Consider the following 13,669-nt stretch of genomic DNA (forward strand, 5'->3'; position numbering starts at 1 on the left):
GAGTTGCAGGCATGAATGAAATCAGAGACATTTAAGACATCTTGCACATTCTTTGGAAAATGTGTGGTTGAACCTGTTAGTACAGAAATGATGGGTAGTACGTGCATTTGTCTAAATGCTATCACGACAACTTCGAAGAGTGTAATAGAAAGTTGATTCATTATCTTTTTTTAAACTGAATCATTACTGGAAATGCAGTGTTTCAAGATAACCTTCAAATAAAAAGTAAATGTTTATTATTTAATAAACTCTAAGACATTACAAGCATGTATATTTTTGATTGGAATATTTAAAAAATAAAACGTCACGCACAATAAATGTTCCGAACAAAAAATCATCTAAACAGCAAAAAACACACTCGGATGTATTTTATAATGTTGTGATGCCCTGAAAGTTAATGAAATAATTAGTTGTCAACCAACAACAATGAATTGCTTTATTGAAATGTTGAGGTTAGGACACAACACTATTGTCTCATGAAGAACAGTAAAGAAAGTTGCATTTTCCTTTCTTGGTGAATGTATACTATCTTGTTGGAAAAAAAAATCTCATACTTCTCCGGGCCTCCCACAGTGACCAAATAACCGCAGGTGTAAACTTCTATCAAGTACTGAAGTACTCTTAAGTCTTGAAACTTCAAGCCATAAACATGAGCCTTGCTGTTCTCGATTTGAAATACAGGAAACTGAGGAATCCTTTGGCCAATCCTATAACAGCGATACAGAAATTGTGGGAACGCCGTCGTGATGCTGCCGACAAGCCTGTCCAAGACTTGGAGCTTTATTCTGCTCTGCATCCGTCCTTGCAAGTGAGTCATTGATGTCATGTTGTGTTGTCTTTGCTGTGCACCAGTAAAATCTGTCTAATTTGCTTCTGTGCATTGGCATAGCCGAGGGGGCTGGGAATTTTAAAATTTTGTATGTGTATATATACGTGTGCACGTACAAACACATGCACGAACCTGCATAAAGGGTGGTTGACTCCCCCTCCCCCCCCCCCACCCACCCTGAAAAAATTTATAGCTACGCCCTGTGATCTAGCAATACATATCACAGTGCTGCTGACCTTGATACCAATGCATGTTTCTGTGGTTTTCGTGCCTCCTGCCTTGTAGTACTCATTGACAAACGTTTAAGTGTTAAATTAACGTGAAAATCATCTCTATATACATTTGACAGAACCATTCTGTGTGCATAAACTATCTAAGTGCATTAAATATTGGATACTAAGACATCGATGTTTTATTGTATAAATTTACACACTATGGGCTGCATCCTTACAGCCTTCCTGTCAGGAATACGACTTTAGCATGCTTGATGTGGCCAAATTGTTAGGCGTAGATGTAACAAATGAAATATGTGGGAATTGTAATTGTCCATGCAGATTATGCATTGAGCATAAATAGTGTGTCTCGCATGTATTCTATGCTTGATTAGTATGTATTTGGTTTTCAACGTTTGCTTGATTGTAGCACAAGCGCTTTCTTGTTGCAGGGTGGAGCTGATACATTGGAGTACTGCGTCAAACGCCTCAAGTACACAGTAGAAATAGCTTTACAACATTATGGGAAGGCAAGTATCGTATAAAAATCCTTCACCCTCTTTTGTCATGCCAGCTGGATTCCTTGATACCATAAAGCACAAAGTTTTTGCAGTGTTCTAAAGAGTGCTCCTCTCTGAATTAGTGCTTAGCTGTCTGTCCAAAGACCTAACGTCAGTTGTCCAGAAAAAGTCTCTCAGTGCACTAGATAACCTAGAGAGTTTCCAGGGAACGCATTTACTGTTCAGATGCAAGTGCAGGCCCACTATAAAGAGATTATATTAAATCTATCACGTTACGATTTGCTTGCCAAACGTCATTTCATCTTCTTTCATTTCTTTCTGTATGCACTGCTCCACTTCTATAGTGCTAATTTCTGTTGAATTCAAGCTGTTTGAAGGGTTTCTATACACATGTGCTCTTAGTGCAACCACTGAGCACTAGGGACACCAAGCTGATATATACCGACACGTATATGATGGAAACAGGAGCCTTTGTGGTACATTGTGTTTGAGTTTATTCAGCCACATTGAAAGTACATAAGAGTACAGTATATGCGTGGTTTGGTGTGAAGGGGAAAAAGCTGCATTTCACAGCTTGACTGGCCCCTTCAACAGGAAAATTACAAAATTCAAAATTTGTGGTCTCCCAGTGATGACTAACTGCTCTGCCATAGCCGAGTAAGCGTCGCCCCCCATGCAGTCGCAGTTATCAGATTTCAGTTGGTGAGCTTTGTACATGCACCAACATTTGCATTGTCTGGCCACGATCATCTTTCACCCAAGCATGACCATCAAACATTAGTTGAAATACTTAAGGACTACAAATTCTTGTTTGAATTGAAGTAAACAATGGTAAACCTTATTCAAAAGCTGTTTCACATAACCTGGCTATGTGAAAAGTGCACCTATACTGCAAGTGGATATATGTACAGCGTGTGGGGTAGTTTTGTTTAAAAATACGAGTTTCAGTACAGTTTTAGCCTACATTTCGTAAAACATTACAACACTATGTTGGACGTATGCACTGGTACAGCTGGCGAATCTTAAATTGAGGCTGAATTCAGCTCTGAAAAATCTTGCTCTAAAACTTGTCATGCCAGCTGTACACGTGCAATGGTAATGTTTGTTGCCAAAACTTGTTCACCGTTGCAGGAAATCATTGAGCAGCAGATGGTTTTGGCCAACCTGGCGGACATGGTGATACAGATCTACGCCATGGCGTGCGTTCTCGGTCGTGCGTCACGATCGTATTGCATTGGTCTTCCCAATGCAGACATAGAGGCAAGATTTCTTCTCTCCTATTTTCATTTTTGTTAACGCAGCTTGTGGTCTGTCATATTTTTGGGTGACCCGCCACGGTGGTCTGTGGTTAAGGTGCTTGACTGATGACCCGCAGGTCGCGGGATCGAATCCCTGCCACATTTTCGATGGAGGCGAAAATGCTAGAGGCCCATGTACTTAGATTTAGGTGCACTTTAAAGAACCCCAGGTGGTCAAAATTTTCGGAGCCCTCCACTACGGCGTCTCTCATAATCATATCATGGTTTCGGGGTGTTAAACCCCAACGATTAAATTACCATATTTTTGGGTGGAAAAATGCAATTTACGTTTTTGGTTCAGCTGCAGATCCTGGGGAATGTTTAGAGGCTCCGAATAAAGCACGACTAATTCAAATACAGCACTAGTGGCATTTTGTTAAGTCCATGCTGTGTCGTCTTGCTCGTCTGCTTGCTGATGCAATCGACCTCTGCTTTTCCCCGAACAATATTAATGCTGTAATGGTGGTCACTTGTTTACCTTAGTATTCTAAATGCTAAGGTAGCTTGATGTGCCTAGGGAAGTCCTGTTACATTGTGTGAGACAGTGTAGGAAAAACTTGACGTGGCCATCATACTAACCACCATGAGGTTTTGGTGTCTGTGATGTTATGTTGCTAAACAGTGGGCGGCAGGTTCAAACCTTAGCCTTAGCATTTACTCAACTAAGTCTTTGACATTCTTTGTAAGACTTCAGCAGTCCTTCCCCTCCACCCCCCAAAAGAAGATAAGATTTGATCGACTTGTACAATTTCAGTAAAAGTAATGACAGCGAGAAACGCTGCCTCAAGTGTCTTTACACCGACTCTCACATTAGAGATGATTGATTATTCAGAGAACAGCAAACTGATCTCCTTAAATGTCACCTGTTATGTGTTGAATTTTTTATTTGCTTAATTTTTTCATCCCAGTGGTTTTCTTTTTAGAATCAAACCCTGTAGTTTCCCTTGACTGAAGTGCGTCTTTTAGGGGCGAAGCTCCTTATAGCGGCACCCGTTCGTCCCTCGTAGCGTAGTATGTAACCAGTCTTACGCTTTGACCTGCAAGGTGGTGCCGGTGGGAGATTTTTCCTGTGCGTTGTTGAACAATAAAAAATTCGCAACGTTAGCTAAAAGCCGACTTCTTCTGTCTCTCATTCCCATTTGCAGCCATTCTTTACCTCCAAGGTAGTGCCTGGTGAGATTTCTCCTGTGCGTGATTAAACAATAAAAATTTTGTTCAAAACGCCGTTGATTGATGAAATAAACCAACAAAAGACGCCAGATGTTTTGTAAAAGCAAAACGAAAGAACGCCAGATGTTTCTAAAGCAAAACAAAAAGACGCCAGCTGCTTAACGAAAGACGCCAGATGTTTTCTAAGCAATGGTTTTCTAAACAATGAAAATTCACAGCGTACATGTAAAATTAAAGTGCGCTGCAAGTCGTCATAACTCATCGAACCTTTAGTATAAACGCGCCCGATCTCACGTCGGTGATGATGTACTGGGCAGAATTCACGGAAGATTCACGGTTTACCGATGAACCTCCGCAGCTTCACCCACTCATCATCATTCACTCCGTGGATATGCTGTGATTTTTTTCTTGCAGGTTGACCTTGCTCTTTGCTTTTGTCACGATGCAAAAAAGAAGGTGAAAATTTGTGAAAATGAAATTGACGAAGGTGAGTAGCATTTTGCAAATTATTGCGTGCTTATTCCGCTGCCTTAAAGTTACTTTCACTATCAGCTTTGTCAAGCTACTTAATCTGTTATCTATCTGTTCGTTGCATGCTTTTATTCAACAGTTGTCACTGGCTGAGTGCGCATTGCTGATGGATCAAATAAGTTGCAGAACGAACTTTCAGATTATTTTGATCACATATTATATTGCTACAAGTTTGTTTATTAAAATGTCAGAAAGTGAACATTTCTTTAGACCTAGCACTTGCAAATTGCAACGCTCCAAGCACTTCTTTAAAGGAAAATGCAAACTTGTTTGTGCATTGCATAAGAACTCCTGGCATTTTTGTCGTGCACAAGCAGAACATTAATAGTACACGCTAACTTCCCTGCCCTTGTTTGTGCATTCATTTGTGCACATTTTTGTTTATCCAGCAGTTTATATCCCCTAACTCCTAGTGTTCAAAACAAAACTTGCGTTGATCTTCTAAAACTTCACCCACATCGCTTTTCTGTCGAAAAGGACGCCAATTCCACAAGTCCTCCTGTGGCAGATTTGCTCGTGTTCACCAGTCTCTTCAATTTTTACAGAGATAAGCAACTATGTGCACGTCAAGAAACGGCAGATTGCCGACAAGGTGTTCCAGGACAAGGCATACTTTGCAGTGCACCCACTGACGAAGAATTACTGACTCAAGAGGTTTAGGACCGACTCGATTGTATAGTCTAGCCATTTTTCATTGCCGAACACACAGACCCACCATGTTGATTGTGACAATTTTAGGACAAAAATCAACCCTTGTTTTATATCGCATACAAAATGAATAAATGTTAAGTTCTGTCTGTTGATGTTGCTTGCTTGTATCATTGTATTCTACACTACCGTAAAATCCCGAGCAAGGCCCCCCCCCCCCCTCCCTACGGTGAAAGATAATGGGACAACATTGAGAGGGGGCCCTTGCTCAGTCGTGGACCAAAATTCAATATGGTGGTTGAAGAGCCGCTAGGAATAAAGAATGCACACCCGTGCTTCTAATTAAATTCTTTATTGAATACGCATGCATTTACTGTTTTTACTGAACCGAATCTTCGTGTGAAATTCCATGTATTACGACAAAGGGCGAAAGACGCTCTTCAAATGTTTCTACTATTTGTGACAACTTAGAATGCAACCATGAGGCACCACACTGTAAAAGTGCAGTAAAAGCGCCACACTGCACGGGCAGAGCCCAAAGAAGCCACCTCTGGACTCGTCGCGAATTAGGCGCTATTACACCTTTGTGGCAGGTGATTTTGTAAATTAGGTTCATGGAGCTCTAACAGCGAACAGAAATTAATTGATCAGTCAGTGATACACAAGAAACAAGCACGGACATGTTAGAAGTGAGCCTTAAAGCTGAAATATATGACGCTATTTATGTTCCAAAACATGTTTATTTATATGGTAGAGACAACGCAATCAAAAGTAAAAGTAAGCAGTAATTTGCGTTTCCTAGCATTTCTTCTGTCGCGACTTTGTGAGCGTCGTTTGTAGCTTGCCCAAGAGCTCCAGCGCAGCATCCAAATTCATATCTGCTGAGAAATGCTGCTGTTTCATTGTTTTGCATCTCTAGTAAATTTGGTTTGGTTTTGCAACACATTGTGATCACTCAGGGGAGACTTCTGCAAAGAGCGATGAAAATCAGGGGCTCCCAGTTCGAATTAACCATTGTGGATACTGATGCGTTCGAATTATTGGGGGTTTTCCCCCATATTAATGGCTGTGCCGGGACCAGGGCGTCAGTTTGAATTAACCAAGTTCGAATTAACAAGCTTTTACTGTGCTAAGAAATCACACAAATATCTAAAGACTTCGAGAACTTGGGTCTTAAAACCGCTGCTGCAGAATTCAGTAGCAATCAAACCGCCACTACTCAACAATGAACAAGCAGCTGCTTTGAACAAAGCAGTGGCACATAATCTACATAGTGCTACAATTATTTCATACTATCAATTAGAGAAAATATCTGGTGCAATAGCAATTCAAGCATTGTACTAATTTATGGGTAATTTTCGTGGTTTTTTGTGGGATACTCTAGTTTTCGAGCAGTGAAGAGTTGCACACACGACCGATTCATTATTTTATTTCCACCGCGCATGCATGTTGGCACGCTTATATGGGTCCTTACCAGGCCCCAATTACAGACTAGAATCTCAAAGGTGTGATACTCTCCCCCTTTGCCTCTGCTAGCATCTGCAGGCAGTGTACTTTCACTGTATTCTTGCATGTGTCGGAGCGAAGTGTGTGGTTTTCACCCAACAAGCCTTGCCTGCGTTGCTTTCCCACTTTGCGGCATATTTTCAGCTGCAGCATAGTGCGCTGCGTTTGGACCATAGTCGGCAATATACCAAGCAGTGCCTGTTTGAAATTCTGTTGAGAGGTTATGAAAGAGGAATTTGTGCCATTTGTAAGGGAGCACAGCACTGTGTTAGGGGGGTGGGAGAATAAAAAAACTCACGAGTCCCTTATGCATTCACCTAAGACGACTCGCAAGCGAAAGCCATCTTCTTTTTCTTCTCATTTGATGTATTATCCTGCCCCGCCATCCTCCGAAAGCTTGATACACTTAGCGTGGTTTTGCACTGCCTCTGTGATCGGCCCCCCTTTGACCAAGCTACGATGTCATGGGATGGCAGCGTCACGTGATGTGACGTCACGCCAAAAATTCTGACGTCATGATGACATTGCTGATTTTGGTGACCTGTGACGTCATCACGTGATGATTTTTTTGCATCAGTCGTCCCCGACGCTGCAGGACGCGAGACGCCGACGGTCAAATTTCGCGTTTGATGAGCCATGTCGCCTTAATATGGAAGAGGCCATCTATAGGAACAAGTGTGTAGTGCTTCGAGTAGAGGAAGGACTCTTTCTGCAACCCATAAAGAAAGCATGGTGCAGCGTTGTTGCAGGCAGGGAGGGGACTGGAAGAAGGGTGCAGTGAGCAGAGGTCTTCTCAAGAAACGAGTACCCACAACACAAGGTTGGGCTAACTTTCTACCCATTAAAAGTATGCGATGGTGCCTGGCACCAACACATATTGGGAATCGAACCCAGTACCATCTGCATTAGAGACAGATGCTCTAACCTCTTGACCGCCGCTACCTATAAACCACAAAGCCAGAAATTTTTTTTCAGGGAGGAGTTCAGCCACCCTTTATGTATGCTCGCGCATGCGTTTCTATGTGCACGTGTATATACAGGGTGTCCCAACTATCACGCTGCGCGTTTTAAAAAAAGAACGCTGTTACGCGAGGCAAACCTAGTAAATATAGTCCCCTGTAGATTGGAGTAGCCACCACTAATTTTTTCGTTAATGTGGTTTAATTAATTAGTCATAATTATATTTCTAACTTGACAAGTACTTAAGTAATTCTCAAAATGTCAATGAGGCATATATAGGCATGTCCAAATGACATCTAACTGCTGCTCTAGTGTACTAGGAACATTATAAACTGGGTTTGCTTTACGTAACGCCGTTCCTTCTTTTTTTTTTTAAATCGTGCTGCATGATAGTTCGGACGCCCTGCATGCACACACACAAAATTGAAAAATTTTGGAGGGTGGGGTTGAACCCCCCCCCCTGCCCAGACTTCTGGCTATGCCAATGCATCAAGCGCCATGTCAGGGTGCCCTATCCCCTTTAGAAATGCTGGCGGGTGCCCAGCAGCACTAGACAATGTCACTTCACTGCTACTGTCAGTAGGCACTTGTTCCATAGGGCATTGGTGTGCAATTTTTCACACCATGCAACCATCATACTTTGAGCTATCTACATGTTGCACGTGCTTGTTCACAGAGTCCAAACCTGGTGGTGAGCGAAACACTTTCAGGTGAAGCTTTAGGGTCTGGGCCTTTCTTGGTGCAATTAAAATACATTGCAAAAAAAAAAGAAAAAAATGGCCGCCATCCTGCCCTGCGAACAGGAATGTCCAGCGAAGCTGTATCAAACGCCACACATGCTGATGGGGGTGCACGTTCTATTATACTTTAAAGTAATGGTAGTGATAATCGCTTTGTGGTCTCTCTGGTAGACCGTGATTGCTTCCGCGACCATTTTCAGCAAGACTAATTTGTTCCTCTTGTACAGCATTGTATTCACGCTGTTCTGGCGACTTTATTTCTCATGGCCTACCCATAGCAGTCTTAGAATGAACTGAATGAGTTGCCAGATGGGTCTCCTTATTACATATGAAGGCGGGAAACACATGCGGGGAGACTGAAGGGCCGTTTGACGTCGTTCGAAGCCTTCGTGTGAAGTGCAAAGCAGCTGCCACACAATCTTTACCAGAAATACGTCGAAGGGTGTTCCCATTGTTCAAAGAAAGATATGCCGTTTGCCTTCAATTTAAAGGGCTCCTAAACCACCCAGAGGTCGAAATTTAGTTGTGGCATTGCAGTTGTGCATGCAATTTTACAAATCAAACTGCACTGAAAACAGACATTGCAGTTCTATTAACTGCAACTGTTCTCTAACTTTATATACAAATTTGCATTGACGTGAAAATTATTGTTATGGTCCCTTTTAGAGTATTGCTAATTGGTGGTATGTTTCATTTTTTTCCCCCTTTTGGTGTATTTAAGAAGTGCAGTTCACATAAGTTTGATAACGTCTTATTGCCAAGTTAGTGTTGAACAGCCAATGGTTTCTTTTTGAAGTTATCCTACTTATAGCAATTCTCAGTGCTCACACAGTTTGACTGGCTAAATATGGAAGTCCACTATGACACAGCCATGCAAACACATAATTGTTGAGGTTCAATGTCCCAAAACTACGATGTGATCATGAGAGAAGTCGTCGTGGAGGGCTCCAGAAATTTCATTGGGGTTCTTTAATGTGCACCTAAATCTAAGCATATGGGTCTCTAGCATTTTGCTTCCATTGAAACACGGCCGCCGCAGCCTGGATTCGATCCCGCGACCGTTGAGTCAGTAGTCAAGCACCATAACCACTAAACCACTACGGCGGGTAGCCATGCAAACACAAAAGACACTACTACGGGCCAACAGCAGTTTATTGGGAACCCTTTGAAACTTAGGGAGTCTAGAACTTTGCCTGTGGTCGCACCGTTGTGAACCTGGGGGCATGGAAGTTCCGGTTGATTCTCGACGGCAGGGGGAACTTGATTTTGCTGTCCTGGATATAAAATGATGTACTATGTAATCACGACACCATAGCAATTCCAGAAAACATGCCAAGCAATTCAAATTCTGAGAAGTATGAACTGCTGTGCAGATTGCAAACTTAAATTTAACTACCGAGTCAGCAATGACTTATGAACATTACATCAACTAACAAGTATGAACAACTGTTCTGAACATAGTCAAATTCACTGTCATTCAAAGATGCATCTCATTAAAGCATCCCGTTTGCAAAAATAAATCACGAACTTGCTGCATCACTAAAACGTTTGTCAGCTAATGGTTCAGTGCAATGTTCACAATAGTGGACATGCATGCGACAAAAGCCTTTTTCCTTTGGCACCCATTTCTGACCAACCAAGACAGACAAGGTCCAAGCTGGTAAACGGTATAGGGCGCTGTGTACAAAATGGCTCCCAACTAAACATGTGGTTTATGCCTATCTTCCAATGGAACTACATACAGCCATTAACTTTACATTTATGAAATGACTCCAAAACTACGGTAGCACACGACCATTTCCCATAGCCAATGAAGCCAGAGATCTTAAATCCAATGCAAGAAAAACACTCAAAACCAAACAAATTGTCTCATGTCGAGGCAAGCTTACGTGGAACTGCTTGACGTGGGGTCGCCGACACTTGTTGGCTGGGATCTCTTCAACACGGATGATCTGTATCGAAGAAGCCCGTGCGCTGTGTCGGGCACCCATGTCACGATCTGCAGTAAAGAGTCATTTCATTTCTCCTGGCACCGCTCACACTAACAACGAGGGTTTGTTGCAACCAAATAGAGAAATGCAACCCTCAACGTATGACTGGCAGTGTTTGAACAATTTTGTTTGTAGAGCAATGTAAGTGCTAATGCCATATCAAAATAACAATTCAGGCTCTTTAACTGCTTTGTGAATTCACGACACCAGTGTCCAGTTGGAATACAAGTAAGCATGTTTCCACACTATGGAAACCAACGGTGCTGACAAATCGTACATGACAATATCACAACAGGCATTACAGTGTAATTGCACATTAGACTTCTGCTCATTCAATTCAACCTCAACCAAAGGTCCCAGCCATACATTCCTATCAAAACAAACTTTTGTTGTTTTGATCCTCAAATACTTTTGCCAGACAATTACATATGGCACTGTCTGTGTGAGTGCATAGCGATATCCACATCACGTGATTTAAAAACATAAAACGAGAGCTGATGCATTTGCCATGCCAATAAAACAGCGTTATTTGTCAGCGAATGGTTCAGTGCAATGTTCACCATAGTGGACATGCATGCGACAAAAGCTGTTTTCCTTTTGCACCCATTTCTGACCAACCAAGGCAGATGAGGCACAAGGTGGAAACGGTACAGGGCGCAACAAACTCATAATTAAACATGCATGCAGTAATCTGATAAAAAGACTTATGTGATGTTTGTTATGAGCATATATCCGTATAGTGATAACGAAAATGTTTTGTGAAGAAGTAGAGGAGATATTGCATTTTCGGTAGCACCATGAAGACTGCAACCTGTGCTATGATTGCAAGATAGCTTGCATTATTCTACGACACCCGCAGTGCTCATTGAAAAGTATGTTTATAAACTTCATGACATCCAATTATTCGTTATACTGAAGTCTACATTCCCTGTGAATACGTATCTTTGTACAACAACATAGCTCTGGGTCACGCTTGTACACAACTTCCTTTCATGAAACTCAAGCTTTCCAATTTTCTTGAGCAGTTCAACAGGCCAAATGCAGAATTGTGAAAACAGCACTCACAGCACTGGGTGACAGCAGCCGACACTGTCATGTCCCGGTACTCCCGGTACATGTTGTGGGTGCCGCTACGGGAGTTGTACCGCAGCCACACGCCGAAGTTCTTGACCTTCATCGGAGTCTTGTCATAGATCTGGCAGAAACACAAAAGGCAGGAAACAAAAATTAAATGGGCAGTCCAGCGAATGTGAGCCAAATGCACAACACTCAATGAAGTTTTCAGCTGCGGCACTTAAAAAACCAGAGACACTGCGTTGTTGGGGAGAACCGGTCAGCAGCAATCTCATTCACCAGTGGCCTAGCAACATGTGCCTAAATTCCAAATACGAATTGGTGCACCTTGCCACCCATGATGGGCAAGAAAAATGGCAATATTCTAATGTCCCATTTTTTACTACATTAAAGGAGAATTTTTTATGCTCCAATTTTACTAAATTAACTGCAGGAAAGCAGTTGTAATGCTGCCGACATTTACACCAGAACTACGGCACGGCCACAACATGGAGACTGTACAGATCATATTACTCGTCCTTAGACACAGCAGCTGTAATGTCAGTGAAAGCACTCTGAAGGGGCTAGGGTTCATAACTGTTTTTACTGACTTTCTTAGCACATCCAACAAGTGAACGGTTTTAAGGGTGTCAGAAAGGGAGTGTCACAATGTGTTTGGTCATTTGGTTTGAGGTATATGATGCCAATGCATGGGAAAATGTGCTCATGTTTCATCACTTTTTTTCTATTAAAGTATCAAACTTGCACAGGATGTCGACAAAATGTTCAGTGCAGAATCCACAACGATGATGGCGGACAATGCATGCGACATTTGCCATGTTGCTCTAGCGTCACCTCTGACCAATCAAGGCATGTACAGGCCTAGGCTGGGTTTTAAGTGGCGCAGTACGGTTAGTAGTCTACCCTTTAGTGGTCGACAGGCTGGAATCAACTCACCCGACGAATGGAGACGATCTCAGAGTTCGTCTTCTTCATTTTCTTCAGCTTGCGGGTGAAGTACCAGTAGCGGGACTTGGCAACTACCTTGTCAGGGGCGAAGATCATCATCTTGTACAGGGCGGGGTACTTATTCTTTTCGGATGGCAGGTGCCGCCCGATGATTTCATACTGCTTAAGCTGTAAAGACACATCGCGCGATAATTGGTCAAAGTAAGGCGAGGGCAAAACGACGGTATCAAACTGACAGTACCTGTTTTTGATCCTTCCGATTGCGAGCACGCAAAACAGAAAGGGTTGGCAATTAAAATATGGCACAGTTCTAACAACAATTTGGAACCAGTTTGAAGTGGCTTTTATCCCACGGGGTAGCATCAGCCGCATAAGCAACAGCTCATGTAGTAAGTCGGTGCATTTAGCTGTCACTGCTACAAACCAGTGCACTGTTTCGTTACATCAGCTGTCATGCTGTTTGAACGATAGTTCTTGCCTAGAAGACGTTTGCACACATTCATCCGATAACTTCCGACGACGACAGTGTCTTTAGAAGTCATGGGTGTCAACGATCTCCGCATTATTAATTCGGGCCTCTGCAGGAACTTTGGCGGTGTTGACATATATATCTGGCTGGTTCATCAGCAGGTATATTACGCAATTAAACACAACACTGCGATATGCCCATTCTACCGAATAGCAATCTCGACACAGATATTGCCCGGCACCTAGTAGCTACTTCAGCTATCACTCCGCATACAAAGCTGTGCCATTTCAAGTGAGTTACACAAATGCACAAATAACGAAAAGGTCAGCACGAGCATCACACTGTAGTGAGCTTCGATTAAAATGCAAAGGCGAAGCCGGGATTCAGATGCCAGTGTGTTTAGGCTTAGCATATCGGGCCGCCACACGTGGACATGTGGTGCCAAGTTTGCATTATAAAATTGCTCTACAAAGCAACCCTGTCAATATGCGCACATTTAGCAAACTCTGTGGTGTACTGATCAGTTTGACTTGATCTCTGAACACGAACTTTATGTGTAATTTAGTGAGAATTGGTCACTCACCAAACCGCTGGCCTTCATTTTGCTGGCGGTGTGAACAGAAAGGAGCTGAGGCGGTCCCGCAGCAACTAAATATAACTCGATATGAAATAATAAAAATATATAAATTTCATTAATAAAACTTTTGTACAAGTAAAACGAATAAATATATATTACAAGATTTGTTTTTCAAGAATTTACAGCAATACTTGC

At 42.3% G+C, this 13,669-nt stretch overlaps 2 protein-coding genes across 16 annotated transcripts in view; one reads left to right on the forward strand and one right to left on the reverse strand.

Annotated features, from left to right (window-relative positions):
- LOC119396633 (complex I assembly factor ACAD9, mitochondrial) overlaps window positions 1-13,669 on the forward strand; it is a 65,755-nt gene that overhangs the window by 21,051 nt on the left and 31,035 nt on the right. The window contains exons 14-18 of one of the 14 annotated variants that reach the window (XM_037663918.2): window positions 682-808; window positions 1,494-1,571; window positions 2,694-2,822; window positions 4,445-4,517; window positions 5,107-5,364. The exons of 10 other annotated variants lie outside the window; for them this stretch is intronic. In XM_037663918.2, coding sequence (XP_037519846.1) covers window positions 682-808; window positions 1,494-1,571; window positions 2,694-2,822; window positions 4,445-4,517; window positions 5,107-5,207 — 508 coding nt within the window. In that variant the 3' untranslated portion in view covers window positions 5,208-5,364. Of the gene's footprint in view, window positions 1-681; window positions 809-1,493; window positions 1,572-2,693; window positions 2,823-4,444; window positions 4,518-5,106; window positions 5,365-13,669 lie in introns of those variants that run through there. 3 more of the 14 variants (XM_049417170.1, XM_049417171.1, XM_049417168.1) reach the window with 3 other exon arrangements.
- LOC119396639 (60S ribosomal protein L18a) overlaps window positions 9,550-13,669 on the reverse strand; it is a 43,571-nt gene continuing 39,451 nt past the window's right edge. Inside the window, exons 1-5 of one of the 2 annotated variants that reach the window (XM_037663920.2) lie at window positions 13,481-13,633; window positions 12,417-12,596; window positions 11,472-11,601; window positions 10,305-10,414; window positions 9,550-9,689 (exon numbers count right to left, since the gene is read on the reverse strand). In XM_037663920.2, the coding sequence (XP_037519848.1) occupies window positions 9,597-9,689; window positions 10,305-10,414; window positions 11,472-11,601; window positions 12,417-12,596; window positions 13,481-13,498 (531 nt within the window). In that variant the 5' untranslated portion in view covers window positions 13,499-13,633 and the 3' untranslated portion in view covers window positions 9,550-9,596. Of the gene's footprint in view, window positions 9,690-10,304; window positions 10,415-11,471; window positions 11,602-12,416; window positions 12,597-13,480; window positions 13,634-13,669 lie in introns of those variants that run through there. The other variant, XM_049417176.1, reaches the window with a different exon arrangement.

This window comes from Rhipicephalus sanguineus, chromosome 6 (genome assembly GCF_013339695.2).
Source record: "Rhipicephalus sanguineus isolate Rsan-2018 chromosome 6, BIME_Rsan_1.4, whole genome shotgun sequence".
NCBI lineage: Eukaryota > Metazoa > Arthropoda > Arachnida > Ixodida > Ixodidae > Rhipicephalus > Rhipicephalus sanguineus.